This window comes from Heptranchias perlo, chromosome 1 (genome assembly GCF_035084215.1).
Source record: "Heptranchias perlo isolate sHepPer1 chromosome 1, sHepPer1.hap1, whole genome shotgun sequence".
NCBI lineage: Eukaryota > Metazoa > Chordata > Chondrichthyes > Hexanchiformes > Hexanchidae > Heptranchias > Heptranchias perlo.
In genome coordinates, this window is record NC_090325.1 from 54,558,489 (window position 1) to 54,582,259 (window position 23,771).

The window sequence follows — 23,771 nt, forward strand, 5'->3', positions numbered from 1 at the left end:
CAAAGTGAATGGATCAATAATGTTACTGAGTGCTCATTAATGTTTTAAGCAATGATTTTTCCTGGAACCATAAGGATCAGTGACAGAAAAATCCAATTCACTAAATGCACTGACATTCGAGATCAAATAGCATTCTCAAAGCTATAATCACTTTTTTCTTCTGTCTGGTTTACTTTATGGTGACTAATGACTTTAATGTCGCAGTCTGTTCCTGCGTCTTTTAGGGTTGCATCGATAGTACTTTTAATCATTGAATATATTACAAGCGTTCCTACACCTGTCACTGAGATCTAGTTTAAAGCAAACATGCAGAAAAAATGCATGGTTTGCAATGCATTTACAGCATGGTTTACACAAGCTAGTTGGTTGTATAATGTAGTTTCTGAATAGAGTAAAATAAATTCATATTAATGGCAAAATCTTCAACCTGAAGCTATAGAAGATAGGGTAGGCAAAACATACAAGGTTATTCTGCTGTCTCAGCAGCCTATTTTTTAAACCAAATTTGCCTCATCCCTAAAACTTCATTTATATCATACATAATGGCATTATCTCCAAAGAATAATGGAGATGATTAGTTACGATTCATAACAGACACTAATATGAACACAAAATCATCATGATGTCATTGAAATCATTCCATAATCTATATAATTTCCATTTAAAATTCATATTTTTTTATTGTAGCTGCTTATCTAATATGTGATATAAATAAAATATATGAGGTGCAACGGGATATATATACCGACCATGGTGTTGACTGTACCTTTCTTGCATTTTTTTCTACCCACGAATTTACAGGTCAGCCACTCTTGGGGTATAAACCACATCCCATTGATCTTCATCAAGTACTCATGTATTTCACACTAATATGCAGCATTGGCAAAGGCTTGGGAAAACAAATACTGTTATATTTCTCCTTTGTATGTTAAATTGTTTCTAAGAGTATGAGTGAATTTTAGCTTTTTTTTACACCCCATTTTTAGCAGATTCCTTCAAGGTCACCATTTTTTTTCTATGGCATCATGAAAATGTCAGTGAAGGATTTCATAATTAAACAAACAATGTTAAAGTTTTAGTCTGCAACAGCTCCCAGTTACAGCTGCTAATAAGAATCGGTACTATTTGCACATGATAGACATCCACAAAATGCCAAAATGTGCAAATGCAAGTAAATTTAAAATCTCTGAAACTACATGTTGAAATAACTTTAAAACTGATGTGACTATAATATGGATTCTCTCAGTGTGATTTTCCATTTTTCATGTTGCTAGTCACTTAGGATATCTCAACTCTCATCTAAAAACAATGTTTTTTGGTAAACTCTGTGCTTGTTGCAGTGAGGGATTTTAGTGCTGGAAATGGAACACTTTCAATTTTAGATATGGAGCATCAATATCAAACATTTCTAGATCAGGTACAGCACAGTTAAATTTGTAGTAAAGTTCCCTCTACCCTACCTCAGCCTCAATCTCAGGAAAGCACCTTCTATTGCAACAATATGGTGTTTTTCCTTTGCCCACACCAGCAATATATCCAGCTATTCCTACAGCCTCTCTGAATGACATTGACAATTTGGTTTCAACTAGTGCCAAATTAGAAGCAGTATTGTATGTTGGGCCCATATTGACTGGAAACTGGATTGTGACTCCCAAAACTCATTTTATGAAGAACTTTTACAGTCAGCCAATGGAGGAGACTTTCAGCTAATCAATATAGGCTAGATTTGAACCCAGAGATAAAAAGCCAATATCAAATCCACTGTGCCACCTAGACCCCTCCCCTCCAATATATTTCAACGTTAAGGCAACATATGACCTGTTTGTAATTTTTTCAGCTTTTCGAGCTATAAACATTAAAATGGCTTTGCTTCAAATATTTCTTAGTTCACTCAAAGTGTTACTGGTTTCCATTGTAAAACCTTTCAGTGAATTCTAAATTTTTCCTTTAAACTTACATCCTAAAAGTTTAATCCCCAGAAACAATTTCCCCAACTTGAACAGCCACACAAAATGCAAACATACATTTAATAGTTTTATTTTGCCTACCCATTCTAATAGCTACTTTGAATGTCTTTAAATTGTTAGCAAACAAGAGAACAACGCCACTTCATCTTATACAGTACAGATCACGATTTATACCACAATCAAATGTACAAATTATGTATATTTAGTATAAATTGAAAATTCTTCTGAAAGGCTTTGGGTTGGTTAATGCACAGCTTGTTCCTTGCCTATCAAACAATAAGGTCCAACCCTTGGTTTGGCTGCTAACCATCACTCAGGCAATGCCATTTGGCAATTTGTCGCCTTGGGTGCTCACAGATCTCCCTCCAGTGCTCTCCCACTGTCCCTTCCGCTGACGCTCCCAGCACTAGGCGCCCAATGATCTCGTTCTTCATCATTCTGTCAAAATCGATGACCAGAAACTCAACGCTGATGTTTTCAATCCCCTCACATGGAATGTCAAAGACAAACAGCTCATTGAACACTGGATTGAGAGTGCACTTCTTAACATGGGTCTTTTTCTTTGATATTCGTTTCTTATCATGGTACAAGTTGACTTTCACATAAGGGTCAGCAGCTGGCAAGAAAGCAAGACAAAACCATTTTTCAACTTTTCTAATTATACTTTCTACCCTTTCATTTGAAACTGTTTGCATTTTTTATATTCATAGTAGATTTGAATTGCACTTACTTATTTCAGACACAAAATACAAATAATCATTTGATTAAACTATATTATAATGAGGCTATGCATCCCACAAATGGAAACTATTGTACAAATACATTCAAAATCTTAAAACATTCTTTATATATATGTATAATTCAGTGAGTAACTGTTTTGATTTAATTGAAGACAATAAATGGATAGAAAGATAGGCACATAGGTACATAGATAGACTGATTGGTATCAATGTGATTTTGCTTAGTTCCAGCTGTACTATTACTGGTCACCCTATTTGGATAATTACCTGATAATCCAGACACATCATTTTTAGGCAGATGGCGTGCTTTTAGTACAACAACAGTCAGGGTGTTGGTGGTGGATTGATAGCAAAGGGACACTAATAATTCTCCACGACCCACTGATTTCTGTGAATGAACAAAAGAAAACACATATGAATAGGCTTTCAGAGACATGCTGTTATCACTGCACAGTAGATGCAGTGCCCCCTGTGATAACACCAACACAGCAGGAGACAAAAAGATGATCCAACATCTATCTGGTACCTTGTTACCCATCATTAAAATGATAGACTATATATTTTAAACATTTAGTACTGATAAATTCTCTTTTGGATAACATTTCCATCTAGAAAATTAAAGCTGTGTTTCTTAGTAATCTACTTTGTTATTTTTATTTTATGATACTAATACTATAATCAATGTGTTCAACATATTTTGGGAGCAGTGTTACATTAGTGTTATTTTATATATTTTTATACAGTATGAATTTACCTTAAAGTAATTACTCTGCTGTAATATAGCCAAGCCCTTTCTTTTGTTTGAGAAGTATGCAGAATAAGCCCTCCCTCCCCAGTAACAGCTGCCTTTGAGTTGGAATGGTACTAAATTGAGGCAGGCACATACTGGAAATGAAATATAGGGTGAGATGAAGAGGGGTGGGAGGAGGCTCCTGTGGAGCATAAACACCAGCATAGACCAGTTGGGCCGAATGGCCTGTTTCTGTGCTGTAAAATTCTATGTAATTATTTGCTTTCGTTTTTGATTTGCTTTTGTTTTTTTTTAATGAAATAAAGATCAGTTAAAATTCCTCAGTTCTGGAGTTGGGACACTCACTAGTTGAGAATTTCATTGTGGACCATATTTCCAATAGAACGTGTTTTTTTTTGGAACTATTGTAATTATTATGCTCCAAGAAGTGCATATCTCACTAATAGTACACTTTAAAAATCAAAACTATTCCTCCTGTATGCTACAAAAGGTTGCATATTTTCTACCTATAAGATGCATAATCGTTTCTAAAATTACATTTTATCAAAGTCTAACGCGATTTTTGTGTTTATGCAGCTCGTCCAGTTTCAGTCTCCATGTTAATCCTTTCAAAATCCAATCTTCTCATTTGTGCACCACACTAGAGAGCTGCCTTCAGCACTAACCTGACCTCTCCCTTATTCCCATCAATAACTGATGAGCTATCTTTCTCAAGTAAACCCCGCAAAGCACACATCGCATCAATAGTGTGGGCAGTAGCAGAGCGCCTTCCCCCGCCCGCAAGAAGACAGTTCAAACATTTACCCGACAGTTTCTTTTGGTGATATCCCTGTTCATCTGCACTTTGCCTTCCGATAGATTGATTCCTGACATGGGCACCAGGACCTCTCCAATGACATCGTCTCTTGAAAACCTGTCAAAGCTCAGCACCAGAAAATGCAGAGACAGGTCTTGCACTTGGTTGTAGGGGATGCCGTAAAACGTGAACGTTTCGTCAAAAGCTGGGTCCAGAGTTTTCCTGAGGACGCGAGTTTTCACTCGGTGCTTTTTGTCAGGCAAGATGGACATTTTAATGTAAGGATCAGACGTCATCGACTGTTCGTCCATGGCAGGCAGACCGTGAGCCTCTATAATGTTCACAAGTAACGCCTTCTTATCGAAGTTGTATTTTAAGGAGAACATCAAGGATCCCAGTTTGGGCTCATTGTTTTGTCCTTCAGAAGGTGCCGTTGACTTGTCTGAAATTGAAGTCTCGGATGATATACTGTCTTTCTCACCTTCTGAGAATATCTTGGGTGGGACGCTCTCGATTTCTGGAGAGCTACGGACTTTGGCGTGAGTTTTGGTGAAATTTCCGTTCTGATCGCGACTCTCCAGATCCAAGTGGAGAGAGTTCTTTGGCATATTGGCTTTTGAGAAGTCCTTATCTTTATGGTCCGATTTTTCATCCGCCCCGAATTTCTTTTTGCTGCTAAGATTCTCGGGATAGATGTCAACTCCCTTCAGCATGTGCACGAATTTATATGGAGGGGTTTTGTTGGCTTTTGACGACTTGCGTTGACAGCAGATCCATGCAAACATGGACACTGTAAATATTAGGCCAAAAGCACTGACTATCCCTATAACTGCCGGCACATCATCTAGGAAAAAACCAAATATATTCAATAGGATTATGAATCTCATTACAGTTAAAGGGGCATTTTACAAACTTCAATTTTAAAGAGCCTTATTAAAGCGACCATCTCACATTACACTGGCCAAATATTCTTTATTTGAATTATTTTTTTCGTATCGCAGTCCAATGAAGCAGATTAAATAAGCTTGCAATGTTGCACGATTTGTATAGAATATTGGCTCTCGATAGTCCTTCTGGGCTAAATTGAGATTCGCAGTGTTTGAAGTAAAGAATTTAAAAAACGTGTTCCCAAAGTGCCTATAGATAGGGTAATTCATATCAATGTCGTCTTACCACATTGTTCTGTCATTATAACTGATAAACAGCGGCATTTCTACTTAATGTCTAATTAACAAGACGAATCGGTGTGAATCCGATTAGCCTGACTCCAATTAGTGCTGCCCCTCATACCTACATTAACCAATACGCAGATTGCAAAAATACAGATATGGATTATAGATTAAAAAAACGTTTGGGCAAGGTGAGCAAGCTGGAAGTAAGCAAGATCGAGAAAAGTGAACGGGCGATCGGGAAAGGCAGCGATGAGAATCAAACAAATACAGAACTTTGAGAGAGAGGCGAAGAGAAATGAGAGGGGAATAGGTAATTGAAGCATAGAGCAAATGAAGTCTGCGAATTCAGACATACAAGTGAGGTGCGAGAATGGAGAATAGGTGTTACGATCAGAATACAGTTAGACAGTTATTAACATTAATATTTGTCATTTCTATGTTTCATGAGCAAAGTGCTGTGCATCAGATTGGCTTTACTGAGCCGGAGCAGGAGGCATGCTATGAGCACCAGCAAACCATAAATAAACACCCAAAGGTGGCAATACTCTACCGGAAACATCAGTAAGCACAGAATCAGAAGTGGCAGCTACATATCTGGAACAAGAAAGCTTATCAATAAGGATCCATCCGAGGGATGAGCTTACCAAAGCCTGCTCCGCTCACCACAATCGGAGCCATGTCGATCCGTGCTCTGTCCGCGGTGCTGAAAGGCACCAGATGTCCGAGTAACGCAGCCCACAGCTTTCCTCCTCTCCCAGGCTGATGGCTTGGTTTATTACTTTCACTCTTTAAAAAATATATATTTCCTGGAAACAGACCAGACACGAAATGAAGGGGGTGGTGGAGATTATATTGTACTGGAAATGTGCTGAATCCTCCGGCTCTGACTCCGGCTCTGACTCCGGCTGCTGCAGGTCTGAGGAGTCGCAAATACTGTAGACGTGGATGGCTGGATGACGTCTTTCTGACGAAGCCTTGTCTGAACTGAGCTCTTTTGCTCCCCGAGGTATTTAAATTCAGACCATCAGTTATGTTAAACGAGTGAAGTCTGAACACTATCAGCTCGGAGGACAGGAATAGGAGGGACTTTTTTGCGTCGTTTAAATTCGCATGGCCAGGAAGAACGGCGTTGGAGGGGGGGGAGAGAGGCTGACTCACGTCGTCAACGTTGTCTACTGGATTAGATCTGCAAAACGTGGGAGCATGGTGTCTGCACAAAACAGACACCACCGTCACCTTACTGGTGCACTATTGTTAGCACAATAAAATAAAGCAACGCCATCGAAGCATTTCAGATGAACGGCGTAAATCACTGGCATCTGATTTTAGTCCTTGTTAATGTTAAAGTTTTGGGGGAAATTAACAAGATCAATCGACCTGCGCTTGGATTTCGAGACGAACTCTGTACATTAACATGTCTCCAAAAGGGATGTAACCCCCCTCCCCTCACCCACCATTCCACTATCGTGTTTGCATTAATTTAGCATTTTGCAATTGATCAGGGAAATTGGATGGATATTAATTATGGATACTTACTTATAGAGAAGGCGGACACACACCATCTGCTGGTTAAAGAGATTCAAGACTTGCAATGAGTCAGATACTCCATTGGCGCTGCGATATTTCATTTAGTCAGCGCCTGCAAACCGAGACCTCTATTACGCACGTCTAACTTTAGTACTGCAGTATGTTATGTTTCCCTCTTAAGGTTCTTAAAATATTGCACATTCTCTATCAACCAGATATCAGAGTTAACAGAATCTCTGATTTCCAGCTGTTCTTACGTTTCGTTTTATGGAAATAAAGTTCAGTTCAAGCAATAGAATTGTGAATTACACCCGGAGTCATAAATTATTTTGATTTAAGATTGCAAGTAATCCGAAGAAATTTATAAATTACTAGTCGTTTCCGTTAGTAGAAAAAGTTAGATGTGAATTTCTGTGCCTGTTGATTCTGAAATGATCCCCAAACGCAGTGAAGATTAGAAATATGTGACTGTGGAATCTCCTTAGAATTGATTATCCCGATAATCCCTTAGTAATGAAGTTGCAAAGGCACACTTCACGACCGACTGTACATTCAATGGACAATAATAGATTAACTCCAAACTCCAGAATAATCCAGAAAATTGAAGAACTGTTCTAGTACAATAAAACAATAAAGCAAAATGTAGACATTTAAATCATAAAATAGTTTTGCATTGTTAAAAATACAGCTATTCAAACAAATAATTTCGCATGATGTGTAAAATGTTGCAATAGCACTACTAAGCATGTAGTTCTGCACTGAGAATGCTTCACAGTTCCAGAGCACAGAGGAAGATTTGAGAAAGTATTCTTAATGCAGAGTTGAATGCTACCAGCCAAGTATGTTTAAAAACTACGAGCTAATTCTGAGTTTGGGTCAATTAGAAATTGCTCAAGATTCATCACGGCTTTTAATATCGCCCGTATCCCTTAGTTAGACTACAAAGAATAACTCACAGGAACAGCAGGAACCTATTATTTATAGATTAATATTCCACTATTCCCACAGGGGTAAGTTACTGATTTTCCGTGAGTGAAATGAACTCCCATGTTCTTGCTGACACTTACAATTAATCTTTTTATTGTTTGTATATTTGTTTTTCTTTACACAAAATTATATATGACATCTTTTCCAGTTCTCTCAAGTGATGTGCAATGGAATCCCTAGTGAGATGTAATTTTTTTATTGCTGTGATGTTGGAGTGACCAAAGAAATGATTGGTTGATATTTTCAACAGCACAATCTAGAAGTCTAATTAATTTTGTATGAACTATATTTTATGAAATGTTGTTTGCACTGAGAGATTGAATAAATGATTAAGGAGATAATTTTCTATCTGGTGATAATTTAATACTCTCGTACTACCAGGCGCAAAGGTGCAGTCAAAGTGATAATTCACTTTTCGGCAGTATTTACGCCTATTCATGAATTCCCCAGCAAATTTAACGCAGCAGTAAATATTTTATGCTGGTGGAATAAAATATCAATTAATCCATTGACACGATATCTCGTTTCAATGATGCTCAGCTACAATGCTGTCAACACTCTATATTAGGCACCAGTGTTCATTTGGTGTTCCAAATGTCAGCCCAATAATATTTTGACCTGGTCACTCCAATGATATGAACAGGGCAAAATATAGTCTCTTGATTGGCCTCAAAACTACCCTCTGGATTATTATCCCATCAGGACCTCTTTTACACATAGATGGATTAGAGCTGGATCCAGAAAGAAAGGATGGAAAACCAGAACATAGAAGAAATATAGTTAAACTTTTAAAAAATAAGTAAAATAAAACCCTCTACCACTGGCATATCATGGTTGCACTGTGTACTATGTACAGGATGCACTGCAGCAACTCACCAAGGCTTCCTCGACAGCACCTTCCTAACCAGAGACCTCCACCTCCTAGAAAGACAAGGGCAGCAGGTGCACAGGAGCAGCATCACCTCAAAGTTCCCCTTCAAGTCACACACCATCCTGACTTAGACATATATCTTTGTTCCTTTATCAGCACTGGGTCACAATCCTGGAACACCCTAACTAACAGTATTGTGGGAGTACCTTCACCACACAGATTGTTCAAGAAGAAGGGCAACTAGCAATGGGCAATAAATGCTGGCCTTGCTAGCGATGTCCATATCCCAAGAATGAATTTTTAAAAATTAATAAAAATGTAAAATAATAACAGTAAGCATAAGAAAGACAATAAAGCAGAGAGCAAAAAGGTAAAGCAAAATAAATATTCAAATTGTTTAAAATTGTTCAAATTAACTAATTTGTATCATAATTATTATTAATAAAGTAATACAGATACTCTTAACATCTGATTACCATGGTAATATTTGAATTTTTAAACTGAAAATAACAAAATGGCCAACCTAGTAAGCCAGGAACTTTCTGCAGCTGCCAACAATCTGAAGGTTATACCAATTATGTGACGGGAGTGCGAAGCAAAATCAATTTCTGACATGCTGCAAATTCAAAATAGATATGTGGTACACTCAAATGGAATTATAATTCATACATGGATCAGCATTTAATTTCCAATATTGGAATAAAATCAGACCGGTCGGTGAGCCTGACATCTGTAGTGGGTAAGTTGTTAGAGGGTATTCTGAGGGACAGGATCTACAGGCATTTGGAGAGGCAGGGATTAATTAGGAACAGTCAGCATGGTTTTGTGAGAGGAAAATCATGTCTCACGAATTTGATTGAGTTTTTTGAAGGGGTAACCAAGAAGATAGATGAGGGCTGTGCAGTAGACGTGGTCTACATGGACTTCAGCAAAGCCTTTGACAAGGTACCGCATGGTAGGTTGTTACATAAGGTTAAATCTCATGGGATCCAAGGTGAGGTAGCCAATTGGATACAAAATTGGCTTGACGACAGAAGACAGAGGGTGGTTGTAGAGGGTTGTTTTTCAAACTGGATGCCTGTGTCCAGCGGTGTGCCTCAGGGATCGGTGCTGGGTCCGCTGTTATTTGTTATTTATATTAATGATTTGGATGAGAATTTAGGAGGCATGGTTAGTAAGTTTGCAGATGACACCAAGATTGGTGGCATTGTGGACAGTGAAGAAGGTTATCTAGGATTGCAACGGGATCTTGATAAATTGGGCCAGTGGGCCGATGAATGGCAGATGGAGTTTAATTTAGATAAATGTGAGGTGATGCATTTTGGTAGATCGAGTCGGGCCAGGACCTACTCCGTTAATGGTAGGGCGTTGGGGAGAGTTATAGAACAAAGAGATCTAGGAGTACAGGTTCATTGCTCCTTGAAAGTGGAGTCACAGGTGGATAGGGTGGTGAAGAAGGCATTCGGCATGCTTGGTTTCATTGGTCAGAACATTGAATGCAGGAGTTGGGATGTCTTGTTGAAGTTGTACAGGGCATTGGTGAGGCCACACTTGGAATACTGTGTACAGTTCTGGTCACCCTATTATAGAAAGGATATTATTAAACTAGAAAGAGTGCAGAAAAGATTTACTAGGCTGCTACCGGGACTTGATGGTTTGACTTATAGGGAGAGGTTCGACAGACTGGGACTTTTTTCCCTGGAGAGTAGGAGGTTAAGGGGTGATCTTATAGAAGTCTATAAAATAATGAGGGGCATAGATAAGGTAGATAGTCAAAATCTTTTCCCAAAGGTAGGGGAGTCTATAACGAGGGGGCATAGATTTAAGGTGAGAGGGGAGAGATACAAAAGGGTCCAGAGGGGCAATTTTTTCACTCAAAGGGTGGTGAGTGTCTGGAACGAGCTGTCAGAGGCAGTAGTAGAGGCGGGTACAATTTTGTCTTTTAAAAAGCATTTGGACAGTTACATGGGTAAGATGGGTGTAGAGGTTATATGGGCCAAGTGCAGGAAATTGGGACGAGCTTAGTGGTATAAACTGGGCGACATGGACATGTTGGGCCGAAGGGCCTGTTTCCATGTTGTAACTTCTATGATTCTATGATTCTATGATTCTAGTACAATGGGAGTTGATTTTTTGAACAGTTTTGCATACTTCAGTTAAAAGGAATGTATGTAGCTCTCTGATCTATGCCTTTATCGCACATTGGTACCCACTATAATATTTGCAATGAATCTTCTATTCATTGTGTAATATTTACATATTTTTATGAATTAATTCTTCATGCATGGATGAAATTTTAACACATGGGGAAAAATAAGTTTGCTGTAGCAACTGGCACAAAATATTACCCTTGACATCAATATATTAATCCCATTGGTGCAACACGTGGGAACGAACATTTCAGAAAGTGTTGCAATTAAAAGGAGGAGGATGAACATCCACAAAGCTGCAGGATTGACTTTGCATATAAAATTAGATTAAAAGACTGGCTTAGAGGAGGAAAACAAAACACTAGAGAAATAAGTGAGAAAAATAAATGACTTTCATTTCAACTTGAGAAATATTACAGGCAAATAAAATATTAATAGAGTGTGAAAGTAATATGTGATCAGTTGTAGTTAGCTCTATTGCAATCTGAGGTGGTAACTTAAAATGACTAAATGGTGCATATGAAAAAAGCAATCTGTGTACTGCAGTAATTTTGTGCAAGGCATAAACATTATGTGGAAAGATAAAAAGTGATAATAAAACAGCAATAACATGATATTAATGTCTGCTCCACACTGGGAGTGTATTACTGAATGTGCACATGTAAGTGTGCATGATTACTAAACTAAATTTTGATATTCTTTTTCTGTTTATGTTTATATGAATAATTATATGGCAAACTTTTGAAGGGCCCAACTATTGCAGGATGGTCCACAAGGTGGTACTTTAGACATAGGGAGGAACCTTAATTTCAGTGAGAATGGAAAGCCACTGCAGAAAGGCTTTAAGATGATTCAATGGAGCTCTGGATGGGCTACATCCTAGAGCAGGACAATTGCTGATTTTACACCAATGTGGTGGCAGATTGACTAGAGAGTCTATCTGCTCAATGTGCCCAACCCAACTTCAAAATATTATGCAGTCTTAGCATGTCACGTGCATTTGCATGTTCTCAGACTGACAAGGGCATTATCCATAGTCTGATTATGCAGCCATATATCCTCTTTGTCAAGACTCTGGCATGTTATAGGTTTGTAAAAGAGTCAACATGTGCCTGGCATGGCTGACACATTCCCTCATCTGCTATTTCAGATCTTACATATTTATGATAGCTCAGAGAAGGCCATGTGGAGAATCTGACAAGAAACATCTGTTTTTCCCCGACTCGGTAGTATAGTGTAAAAATCAGTTGTCTCTTGCCAGGGATAATAACTATTCAGTGGCTATGGATGACCATCCATCACCAGTGGATTCAATGCTTCCCTGTGCCTAGTCGCTGTCCAACAAGATTGTTAGCACCCCATAATAGAATGGAAAAAAGGATTTCATGCAATTTGAGACAAGATGAAGGCCTGCTGCGGATGCCATGCGGGCAGACTATGATATGCAATGGAATATTTACAGCAGATCTTCCATATGTGTGGTAGAGTCTTCACAAATGGCCAGTTTTTTGTTTAACTAAAAGATTAAGCACAATGCATTCCGACTATTGTTACTGTATTGTCGGGTTGTTTAGCAGAGAAAAGTGTATTTTGGAACTCTGGGACCGAGGTTCCTCTCACTATCCAACTTGAGTAGCTTTACTGCGGTTTTCCCCAGTAACGTTTGACTAAAATAAACAATTCAGAGTCTGTGAGATGTGGCCGTCATTGTCTCCATCTTGATATGATTTTGCACCTTTACTGTTTCTACTGCCAGCAGCATATGAAGTTACACTTAGCATAGATAAAGATGGGTACATCTATGAAAATAGAATAGGTGTTTATACATAAATTATATATTAAATAATAACATACTGGGAATTGTGGTCCAAGGCAGTAACTCAACTCAAGGTTGAGATCATATTAGTAATCTAGTTTTTACAGAAACGTAATTGTCTCTTTAGCCAAACAGTTCATGAATTGTATATCAATATCATACCATTTTTCATATAATTTATAATATAAGGAAATTATAATGATTTCTTTTACCCTTTTCAGTGCGTAATTTGTATTTTAATGTTTCTATTTGTTTTGCATCATAGTAGACAAGGCAACCAAAGGTATTAAGGGATATGGGCCAAAGGCAGGTATATGGAGTTAGATCACCGATCAGCCATGATCTTATCAAATGCGGAGCAGGCACGAGGGGCTGAATGGCCTACTCATGTTCCTATGTTCCTAGACAGTAATAGATACTTTGCTCTTGGTTTTCTATCATATGATTACTATAATACTAGGTGATCAGCTCAGAAGTAATATCAGCATTTATTTTTATGGCTGAATACACTTTTGTGAAACATTTTGGAACATTTTTCTACATTAAAGACATAATATAAATGCAAGTTGTTGATGTAGGGGAATACCATACAATCTACATATTATACAAAAATTATACAAAAAGACAAGAAGTATTAATTTATTATTGTAGAAAAATAAACAAGAGCAACCTTTTCAAAGTCAATGAGTAAGATGTATCTCTTGCAATGACTTAGGGGGTAAACACTTCCTGTGGTTCTAAGCCATACAGACCAATTGCCTGGTCTGTACTGACCTAGCTGATCTCAATCAGGGTGGCAGTAGGGATGCTACAATTAGTTTAATCATCCTTATGCTAGAGTGGGTAAATATCAGACTAGGTTCTCATTTCTAATTGCTAGCCAATTAATCTTGCCAGAGGTGCATGTTTGGATGTTAAAAACTGACTGTAAAAGCTTCTATAAATATGTCGAGAGAAAAAGATTAGTGAAGACAAATGTAGGTCCCTTACAGTCAGAAATGGCGGAAATTATAATGGGGAACAAAGAAATGGCAGAACAATTAAACACATACTTTGGTTCTGTCTTCACAAAAGAGGACCCAAATAACCTTCACCACTAAGTATCTCAAGTTTCCCTTAGTAACTATAATTTCCCACTCCTGGCATCAGGACATAAAAATTAGAGCCAGTACTTGCAGGAGTGATGTTAGGAAATGCTTCTACATGCAAAGGGTGGTAGAAGTTTGGAACGGTCTACTGCAAACAGCAGTTGATGCTAGCTCAATTGTTAATTTTAATCTGAGATTGATAGATTTTTGTTAACCAGAAGTATTAAAGGATATGGGGCTAAGGCGGGTAAATGGAGTTAGTTCACAGAAGAACCACAATCTCATTGAATGGTGGAACAGGCTCGAAGGGCTAAATGGCCTACTCCTGTTCCTATGTTCCTATAATAAAGTTTCAATACTTTACAAAGATTGGGCTGGCTAGCCGACAGGCAACAGCAAGGGCACTGGCAGAGTGGCAGAGGTGGGACAGGAATGCTGTCATCCTGAGAGAGGACAGCAGGTTCTTGTTCCATGGAGCCATTGCCACTCGCTGCTTCCTGTTTTACGCCATCTTCTCCTGCAAGAAAGAGGGACATGTGTTGGCTAGTGTCCTGCAAGATGATTGGGTGATGTGCCTGTCAAGGTTAAATAGCTGCCAGTGTGTGTGACCTGTGAGTTGTGGGTGGTAATGTGTGAGGGTGATAGGAAGCATGTGATTGGAAGAGTTGAGTACTGATTGAAAGAGTTTGTTGGTATGTGGGTGATGGGGGTTGTATTACATGGAGCAGTGGATGCAGCTAGTGATGCAATTGGTAGGAGATCTACTTGACAGTTGACCTCACTCACCTTGACCACTCATGTCAAAGCATTGAACTTCTTTCTGCATTGCATCAATGCCCGTGGTGCTATACGCCTGGAATTGATTTAGTCCCCAACTAACTTCCATTGCCACGGGAGCATGTGTCTGGAGGGCCTCTTGCCCCTCCCCCACCTGCGGATATAAGATGCCCCTCCTTCTGTCCACCTCTTGCACCAAGGCTTCTGGTGCATCGTCAGAGAACCTCGGTGTACGCTCTCTTGCAGGCCTGATACAAACTCCAGATCGACAAATTGGTGAGGTCTGGCATGCAGATTGGAGGATGTGAGATTTAGTAGTGTGCAATCTTTATTCAATGTTTTAACATAACTCAGCAGTTTGCAAGCATAGGAACGGGACCTGCATCTGTGTTTTACGTGTGCGATGTCTGATCTCCGTTCAGACTCCATGCGGACCCGTATCTTATATTTTGCAAATAAGAGGTGCAGGCTGCCTTTAAGTGATGCTAGCCACTCACAATATCTGGGTCCTCCCTGCTGGTGAGCAGCCACTCAACAGCGCAACTAGGCCTGGCCGCTTGCAGCTATCAGGTAAATAACCAAGCAGCACTAATGTTACGTGCTGCCTGCATCTCAACAACCGGGCGCTGATTAATTGTGCACTGTGACCTCTGTGCCCGGTTTCGGGGGTTATCCAATATACTCCCTATAATCCTTTACTAGAACTGCCACCGACCCTCAATTTTTCCCTCGTTATCTTTTCTAAAAATGTTATGACAAAGAATATTATGTTCCCAGTCTTGTCCAAACCTAAGCCACATGTTATAGAAACATATCATATCCCTCTGTTGTTATTAATGCGGAGAAATTAAAGCTGTCTGCTTTTTAAATGCTTAGTACATTCACTTACATACCACTCAATCCTGACTTCAGCTTTTTGAAATATTGATCCTTATTAATTTTTCTAGTTTTCTGATTTAATTTTTTGATACCCTGGCCCGTTCTACAACTGTGTTTTTATCTCTCATTACCTCAAAACCTCTTTCATCTCTGGCATTTTCACACTATTTATCTTAGTTAAACCTACTGCTTCTGTTCCAATGGATTAACCCTGCTCTCTTTCTCCAGTCTCAAACCTATTCTTTCCCCACCCCATGCCTTTTGAGCTTAAATCCTCCCTCAATGCTCTATTTACCCTCTCCACAAGGACATTGGTGCTGTTTTACTTCGGGTGAAGGCTATTTCTTGAATATAGTCTTTTCTTCTTCCAAAACTCATTCCAATGCTCCAAGAATGTGAATCCTTCCATTGTGCAGCCCTGGAGCCCCACATTGACCTTCCTAATCTTCCTCTCCTTAACCTGGCCAATGCATGGCAAAGGAAGCAATCCAGAGGTTACTACCCTTGAGGTCTTATGTTTCAATGTAATGTTTAGCTCTTTAAATGCCCTCTGCAAGACCTCAAATGCACTTCGATCTGTCATTGGTTCCAACATGGATCATAACTTTTGGCTGCTCGTCCCTTCACAGACACTTTTCCATCCATTCTGTAATGTCCTTCACCCTGGCAGAAAGGAGACAACATACCATTTGGGACTCCCAATCATGACTGCTGTCAATTCCACTACTCTCTTTCTACACTGTGTCCAGAACTGTCTCGCATTGCCTCTTTAGTGATCACATTCTGGAGAGTACAGTCCAAACACCCTTCATCCTATCTGATGCTGTGGAATGTGGACAATTCGTTATTAATTTATTTGTTCTTGGGATTTGGGTAACACTGGCAAGATTGCATTTATTGCCCATTCCTAGTTGCCCTCAGAAGGTGATGGTGGGCCTTCTCATTGAACTGCTACAATCATTGAGGCGATGATACTCCCCTGATGGCGTTAGGTACGTGTTACAAATTCGGGTCTGATATAAGTATTTACTTGGGTCCTGTAGTGTCAGTTACTCTACTAAGTGATCTGGTTAACTATGCCTGCTTTTTTATAGCAGTATGCCTGCTTTTTTATAGTATATCTACTATTGCAGTAATGGAACCTGGAAGTGTAAGAATAAAACTCCCTTGTGATCTGGGCTGCATGTCCGTGTTTTAAGCAACTATACTTCTTTAATCTCCCTCTGAAGGTAGACCGAGTCAATACTAGGGAAAATGTCATTTATTTTTGTTCATAAACTGCTTTATTTTATAGTAAACAAAACAGGCAGAACATCAAGTATGATGAAAGTCACTTGGTACAAACAGTCCATCACACTCCTGACTTAAGCCTTGTAGCTGGTGGAGAGGCTTTAATGGGTCAGGAGGTGAGCCACTCATCACAGAATATCCAACTGCTGCCCTGCTTTGTAGTCACAGTGTTGATATGGTTGGTCCAGTTAAGTTTCTGGTCTATTATGACCTGCATGATGTTGCTGGTGGAGGACTCTGCAATGGTGGTGTTGTTGGAGATCAGGGGGAGGTGGGTGGGCTTTCTCTTGTTGAGCCTGCCTAACCTGCTGAATATTTCCAGCATTTTCTGTTTTTAGTTCAGATTTCCAGCATCTGCAGTATTTTTCTTTTGTTTCTTTTGTTGAAGACGGCCATACCTGGCAATTATGTGGCGTGAATATCATTTTCAACTTGTCAGACCAAGCCTGGAAATTGTTCAAGTCCTGGTAGGGGCTGCTTCATTATTGAAGGAATTGTGAATGGAGCTGAACACTGTGGAATCATCAAAAACAGCCCAACTCCTTATCTTATGATGGAGCGAAGGTCACTGATGAAGTAACTGAAGATGGTTGGGCCAAGGAGGCTTCCCTGATGAACTGAAGTATCAGTAGAGAAAACGTACTTGAGAAACTAATGGGACTAAAAGCCAATAAATCCCCCGGACCTGATGGCCTACATCCTAGGATTCTAAAAGAGGTGGCTGCAGAGGTAGTGGATGCTTTGGTTATGATCTTCCAAAATTCCCTAGATCCTAGAACGGCCCCAGCAGATTGGAAGGTAGCAAATGTAACACCGCTATTCAAGAAAGGAGGGAGAGAGAAAACAGGGAGCTACAGGCCAGTTAGCCTAACATCATTAGTCAGGAAATTGCTGGAATCCATTATTAAGGAAGTGGTAACAGGACACGTAGAACATCAAAACATGATTAGGCAGAGTCAACATGGTTTTATGAAAGGGAAATTATGTTTGATAAATTTATTAGAGTTTTTTGAGGATGTAACTAGCAGGGTAGATAAAGGGGAACCAGTGGGTGTAGTATATTTGGATTTTCAAAAGCATTCGATAAGGTGACACATAAAAGGTTGTTACGCAAGATAAAGGCTCATGGGGTTAGGGGTAATGTATTAGCACGGATAGAGGATTGGTTAACGGACAGAAAAGAGGGAGTAGGGATAAATGGGTCATTTTCAGGTTGCCAGGCTGTAACTAGTTGGGTACCGCAAGGATTAGTGCTTGGGCCTCAGCTATTTACAATCTATATTCATGACTTAGATGAAGGGACCGAGTGTAATGTATCCAAGTTTGCTGATGATACAAAGCTAGGTGGGAAAATGAGCTGTGAGGAGGACACAAAGAGTCTGGAAAGCGATTTAGACAGGTTAAGTGAATGGGCAAGAAGGTGGCAGATGGAGGAAAATGTGGGGAAATGTGAGCTTATTCACTTTGGTAGGAAGAATAGGAAAACAAAATATTTTGTAAATGCTGAGAAACTAGTGAATGTTGGTGTTCAGAAAGACTTGGGTGTCCTTGTACAAGAAACACAAAAAGTTAGCCTGCAGGTACAGCAAGCAATTAGGAAAGCAAGGGGGTTGGAGTACAAGAGTAAGGAAGTCTTACTACAATTGTACAGGGCTTTGGTGTGAGACCTCACCTGGAGTACTGCGTGCAGTTTTGGTCTCCTTATCTAAGGAAGGATAAACTTGCCTTAGAGGCGGTGCAACAAGGGTTCACAAGATTAATTCCTGGAATGAGAGGGTTGTCCCATGAGGAAAGATTAAGTAGAATGGACCTATACTCTCTGGAATTTAGAAGAATAAGAAGTGATCTCATTGAAACATATAAGATTCTGAGGGAGCTTGACAGGGTAAATGCTGAGAGATTGTTTCCCCTGGCTGGAGAGTCTAGAACTAGGGGGCATAGTCGCAGGATAAGGGGTCAGCCATTTAAGACTGAGATGAGGAGGAATTTCTTACCTCAGAGGGTTGTGAATCTTTGGAATTCTCTACCCTAGAGGGCTGTGGATGCTCAGTCATTGAATATATTAAAGGCGGAGATGGATAGATTTCTGGACTCTAGCGGAATCAAGGGATATGGGGATCGGGCAGGAAAGTGGAGTTGAGGTCGAAGGTCAGCCATGATCTGATTGAATGGCAGAGCAGGCTCAAAGGGCTGTATTACCCACTCCTGCTTCTATTTCTTATGTTTTTATGAACTCTGCAGCAATGTCCTGGGACTGTGAATATTAGCCTCCAACTACCACGACCATTTCACAAGGGGATATAACCTTAAAATCAGAGCCAGGACCTTCAGGAGAGAAGTTAGGAAACACTTCTTCACACAAAAGGTGGTAGAAGTGTGGAACTCTCTCCCACAAAAAGCAGTAGATGTTAGCTTAAATAGTAATTTTAAATCTGAGATCGATAGATTTTTGCTAGCCAAGGGAATTAAGGGACATGAAGCCAAAGCAGGTGGATGGAGTTAGAATAGAAATCAGCCATGATCTCATTGAATGGCGGAACAGGCTCGAGGGGTTGAATGGTCGACTCCTATGTTCCTAATATAAGAATATTGGAAATAGGGAAAGATTGACATCATTTTCTTAAAGCTACTAACCACCATGCTCTGCAGGCTGTGCTGCATATTTTGCTGAGTGTACAGCACATTTTGCTGAATTGTAAACTGTTAACCTTTGACTAGTGACTGACCCGAGTCATTCTCCTTGCTAGACAGAGCAGCCAGGTGATAAAAGAGGAACAAAGAACCAAAAAAGCAGAACAATAATCTAAAGATAGCAAGAAGACCAGGGCCATGGCTAGCTAGCTAAACAATACTATCTTGAAATGTATCTTGTAGTTAAATGAGTAATGTTAAAACAAGCTGACCATCTTGAATTCTTTGAAAAACAACTTTGTTAATCTACAAGGGTCTTATGAATATTGTTCTATATATGGTAGGAGTTTCTCGCCAGGGGGGACATAAAAACCCAACGTCTTTTGAGCTCAGGGCAGTGGAATAAGCGCAGACCACCAGTTGTCAAAAGAACACTTAGCTGTCTGAAGATGACACACAGTCAGAAGGACATCTGACTGTCAGGAGACTACCTTACTGTCGGAAAACTCGAGATGACCACGTCGCCAACTTAATTATGACCTCTGCCCAGAGATCAAATGGGGTAATATTGTTTTGATCTTTGTTGTCTAAATATTTGATACCTTTACATGTTTGATTTGACTATTAATAAATGAAACATTGATTACCAATTGGTGTCACCTCTGAATCTGTTACAAATTGGCGAGTTAGGCAGGAGGTGACTAATCAATGTTTCATGTTGGCATAGAGTCAAACATCTAGAGGAAAATATATTTAAATAGCGACAGTCTTAATTCGACCACAACAGTCGCAAATTGTTCAACTTCCGGAAGTGGGGTTTTGTTTAGTATAAGTGATCATGGCAAGTGTCCACGAAATGTTAGAATAGAAACTGAATAAAGAAACTAAAGGGGACCGAGGAACCTGTCGAATTAATCTCCAAAATAATGGAGAAGGATGAGGCTTATGAGACAGCCATAGAATGGGTCGAGGAGCAAGTTCGAAATAAAAAGATATCTGTGTGCAGCAAATTTGTGTGCACTTAAGAGTGAGGAATGTAATAAACCATTAGAAGGGGAAAATCGCAAGCAGTTAAAGGAAATTAAGAGACAGTCAGAAGAAAACAAGAGGCTGAAAAAACGTGTGACTGATGCCCTTACGATGCTGGAGAGCTCACAGTTGGTGGCTATGACTGCGTCAGCACAGGGACTACGGAGTCAGAAAATATTACAAGAGAGAGATAGATTTACAGAGAAAAATGGAAGACTAGAGTCAGAACTTATTGACTGTAGAGGGGCTTTAAGGGAGATTATGTGCCGACACATGAATTCAGTAGACCACACACGGTGTAAATTAATGATTCAGGAGTTACGGGTAGATTGGGCCGACAAGGGGCTGTGGTGGCAGTAACGCGAGGAGTCACGGGAGGAACAGAAGATCGTAACGACATGTGTTTCCAATGTCAGAATATGGGTCATTACGCCGTAGGCTGCCGGAGTAATGTAGCGCCTCCTGGTGGAGAAACAATGAGGGAAATCGGACCATGACTCCCCAAAAACTGGGAGGGATGGAACAAAAATTAGATAAATTAATAACCAGGACTCTTCAAAAACCAGGAGGGGTGGAACAAAAATTAGATAAATTAATAACCATCTTGACTACCCAACAACAGAAAAAGACACAATATTCCGTCTATAACATGTACAACATTGCCAAAATTTTCACTCAGACGTAGGATAAAATAAATGAAATGATATAAAAGGGAAACGAGCGAGCAAAGATAATAGGATGGGCAAGCATTTGTACAGTATATGGAACACGTGCTTTTGATCATTGATCAAGCGCAGATTTTTGATGCGAGCTGAAGTCACGGATATGTTAAGGGACTATGACCTTGTCCGTTGGTATTCTAAGGGAAATGGTGAAACAAATGTGGGGGTTGAAGTTCCACCTGTATCAACAATCGTTCATGGGATGTGGGCGTCGCTGGCGAGGCCAGCATTTATTGCCCATCCCTAATTGCCCTTGAGAAGGTGGTGGTGAGCCGCCTTCTTGAACGCTGCAGTCCATGTGGTGAAGGTTCTCCCACATTGCTGTTAAGTAGGGAATTCCAGGATTTTGACCCAGCGACGATGAAGGAACGGCGATATATTTCCAAGATGGCATGGTGTGTGACTTGGAGGGGAACGTGCAGGTGGTGTTGTTCCCATGTGCCTGCTGCCCTTGTCCTTCTAGGTGGTAGAGGTCGTGGGTTTGGGAGGTGCTGTCGAAGAAGCCTTGGTGAATTGCTGCAGTGCATCCTGTGGATGGTACACACTGCAGCCACTGTGCGCCGGTGGTGAAGGGAGTGAATGTTTAGGGTGGTGGATGGGGTGTCAATCAAGCGGGCTGCTTTGTCCAGGATGGTGTCGAGCTTCTTGAGTGTTGTTGGAGCTGCACTAATCTAGGCAAGTGGAGAGTATTCCATCACACTCCTGACTTGTGCCTTGCAGATGGTGGAAAGGCTTTGGGGAGTCAGGAGGTGAGTCACTCACCACAGAATACCCAGCCTCTGACCTGCTCTTGTAGCCACAGTATTTATATGGCTGGTCCAGTTAAGTTTCTGGTCAATGGTGACCCCCAGGATGTTGATGGTGGGGGATTTGGTGATGGTAATGCCATTGAATGTCAAGGAGAAGTGGTTAGACTCTCTCTTGTTGGAGATGGTTATTGCCTGGCACTTGTCTGGCGCGAATGTTACTTGCCACTTATGAGCCCAAGCCTGGATTTTGTCCAGGTCTTGCTGTATGCGGGCACGGATCGCTTCATTATCTGGGGAGTTGCAAATGAAACTGAATTCTGTGCAATCATCAGTGAACATCCCCAGTTCTGACCTTATGATGGAGGGAAGGTCATTGATGAAGCAGCTGAAGATGGTTGGGCCGAGGACACTGCCCTGAGGAACTCCTGCAGCATTGTCCTGGGGCTGAGATGATTGGCCTCCAACAACCACTACCATCTTCCTTTGAGCTAGGTATGACTCCAGCCACTGGAGAGTTTTCCCCCTGATTCCCATTGACTTCAATTTGACTAGGGCTCCTTGGTGCCACATTCGGTCAAATGCTGCCTTGATGTCAAGGGCAGTCACTCTCAGCTCATCTCTGGAATTCAGCTCTTTTGGCCATGTTTGGACCAAGGCTATAATGAGGGCTGGAACCGAGTGGTCCTGGCGGAACCCAAACTGAGCAATGGTGAGCAGGTTATTGGTGAGTAAGTGCCGCTTGATAGCACTGTCGACGACACCTTCCATCACTTTGCTGATGATTGAGAGTAGAATGATGGGACGGTAATTGACCGGATTAGATTTGTCCTTCTTTTTGTGGACAGGACATACCTGGGCAATTTTCCACATTGTCGGGTAGATGCCAGTGTTGTAGCTGTACTGGAACAGTTTGGCTAGAGGCGCAGCTAGTTCTGGAGCACAAGTCTTCAGCACTGCAGCCGGGATGTTGTCGGGGCCCATTGCCTTTGCTGTATCCAGTGCACTCAGCCGTTCCTTGATATCATGTGGAATGAATTGAATTGGCTGAAGACTGGCTTCTGTGATAGTGGGGATATCGGGAGGAGGCCGAGATGGATCATCCACTCAGCACTTCTGGCTGAAGATGGTTGCAAATGCTTCAGCCTTGTCTTTTGCACTCGCGTGCTGGACTCCACAATCATTAAGGATGGGGATGTTTACAGAGCCTCCTCCTCCTGTTAGTTGTTTAATTGTCCACCACCATTCACGACTGGATGTGGCAGGACTGCAGAGCTTTGATCTGATCCGTTGGTTGTGGAATCGCTTAGCTCTGTCTATAGCATGTTGCTTCCGCTGTTTAGCATGCATGTAGTCCTAAGTTGTAGCTTGACCAGGTTGGCACCTCATTTTTAACTCACGACCTTTGGGTTACTAATCCTGTACCATAAACACTATACTATTGTATACCTTTGAATTACTCAAGCACAAAGATCCTCTGTTCCAGAGACTCAATTTGCCAACACTTGGTGCTAATATCCGGCCACTGAATATACTGAGGATTCACAAAGTCTCACATATCACACTCCACACTCATCACAATTGTTTCCTGCAACACCATCCCTCTGTAGCAAACAAAAAATGCAGATAGTGTTAAACTGAGCTCCCAGTAGCAGCAAACTCTCATAAGAATCAAGTGAACTCCCGCTGAAGCTAAACTCCATACTCTTCTGGTCTTTCACAATCCATTCGCCTCTTGCAACTAGTTGCTGTTGAATCATTCTTTTTTCCAGCTTGAGTATATTTTTCTTCCATTGCATTCTAGTTGAGAAAGCTATAATGAGGACTGTCAT

The 23,771-nt window shown here is 40.5% G+C and overlaps 1 protein-coding gene across 1 annotated transcript; it reads right to left on the reverse strand.

The window, feature by feature from the left end:
* Window positions 1-2,269: 2,269 nt before the first annotated feature.
* On the reverse strand, window positions 2,270-6,104 carry syt4 (synaptotagmin IV). Its single transcript, XM_067994335.1, has 4 exons — window positions 6,071-6,104; window positions 4,263-5,098; window positions 2,975-3,095; window positions 2,270-2,583 (listed from the first exon to the last, which is right to left on the reverse strand). Exons 1-4 carry the CDS (start codon window positions 6,102-6,104, stop codon window positions 2,270-2,272), a joined length of 1,305 nt encoding a protein of 434 aa, XP_067850436.1.
* Between the last annotated feature and the right edge of the window lie 17,667 nt (window positions 6,105-23,771).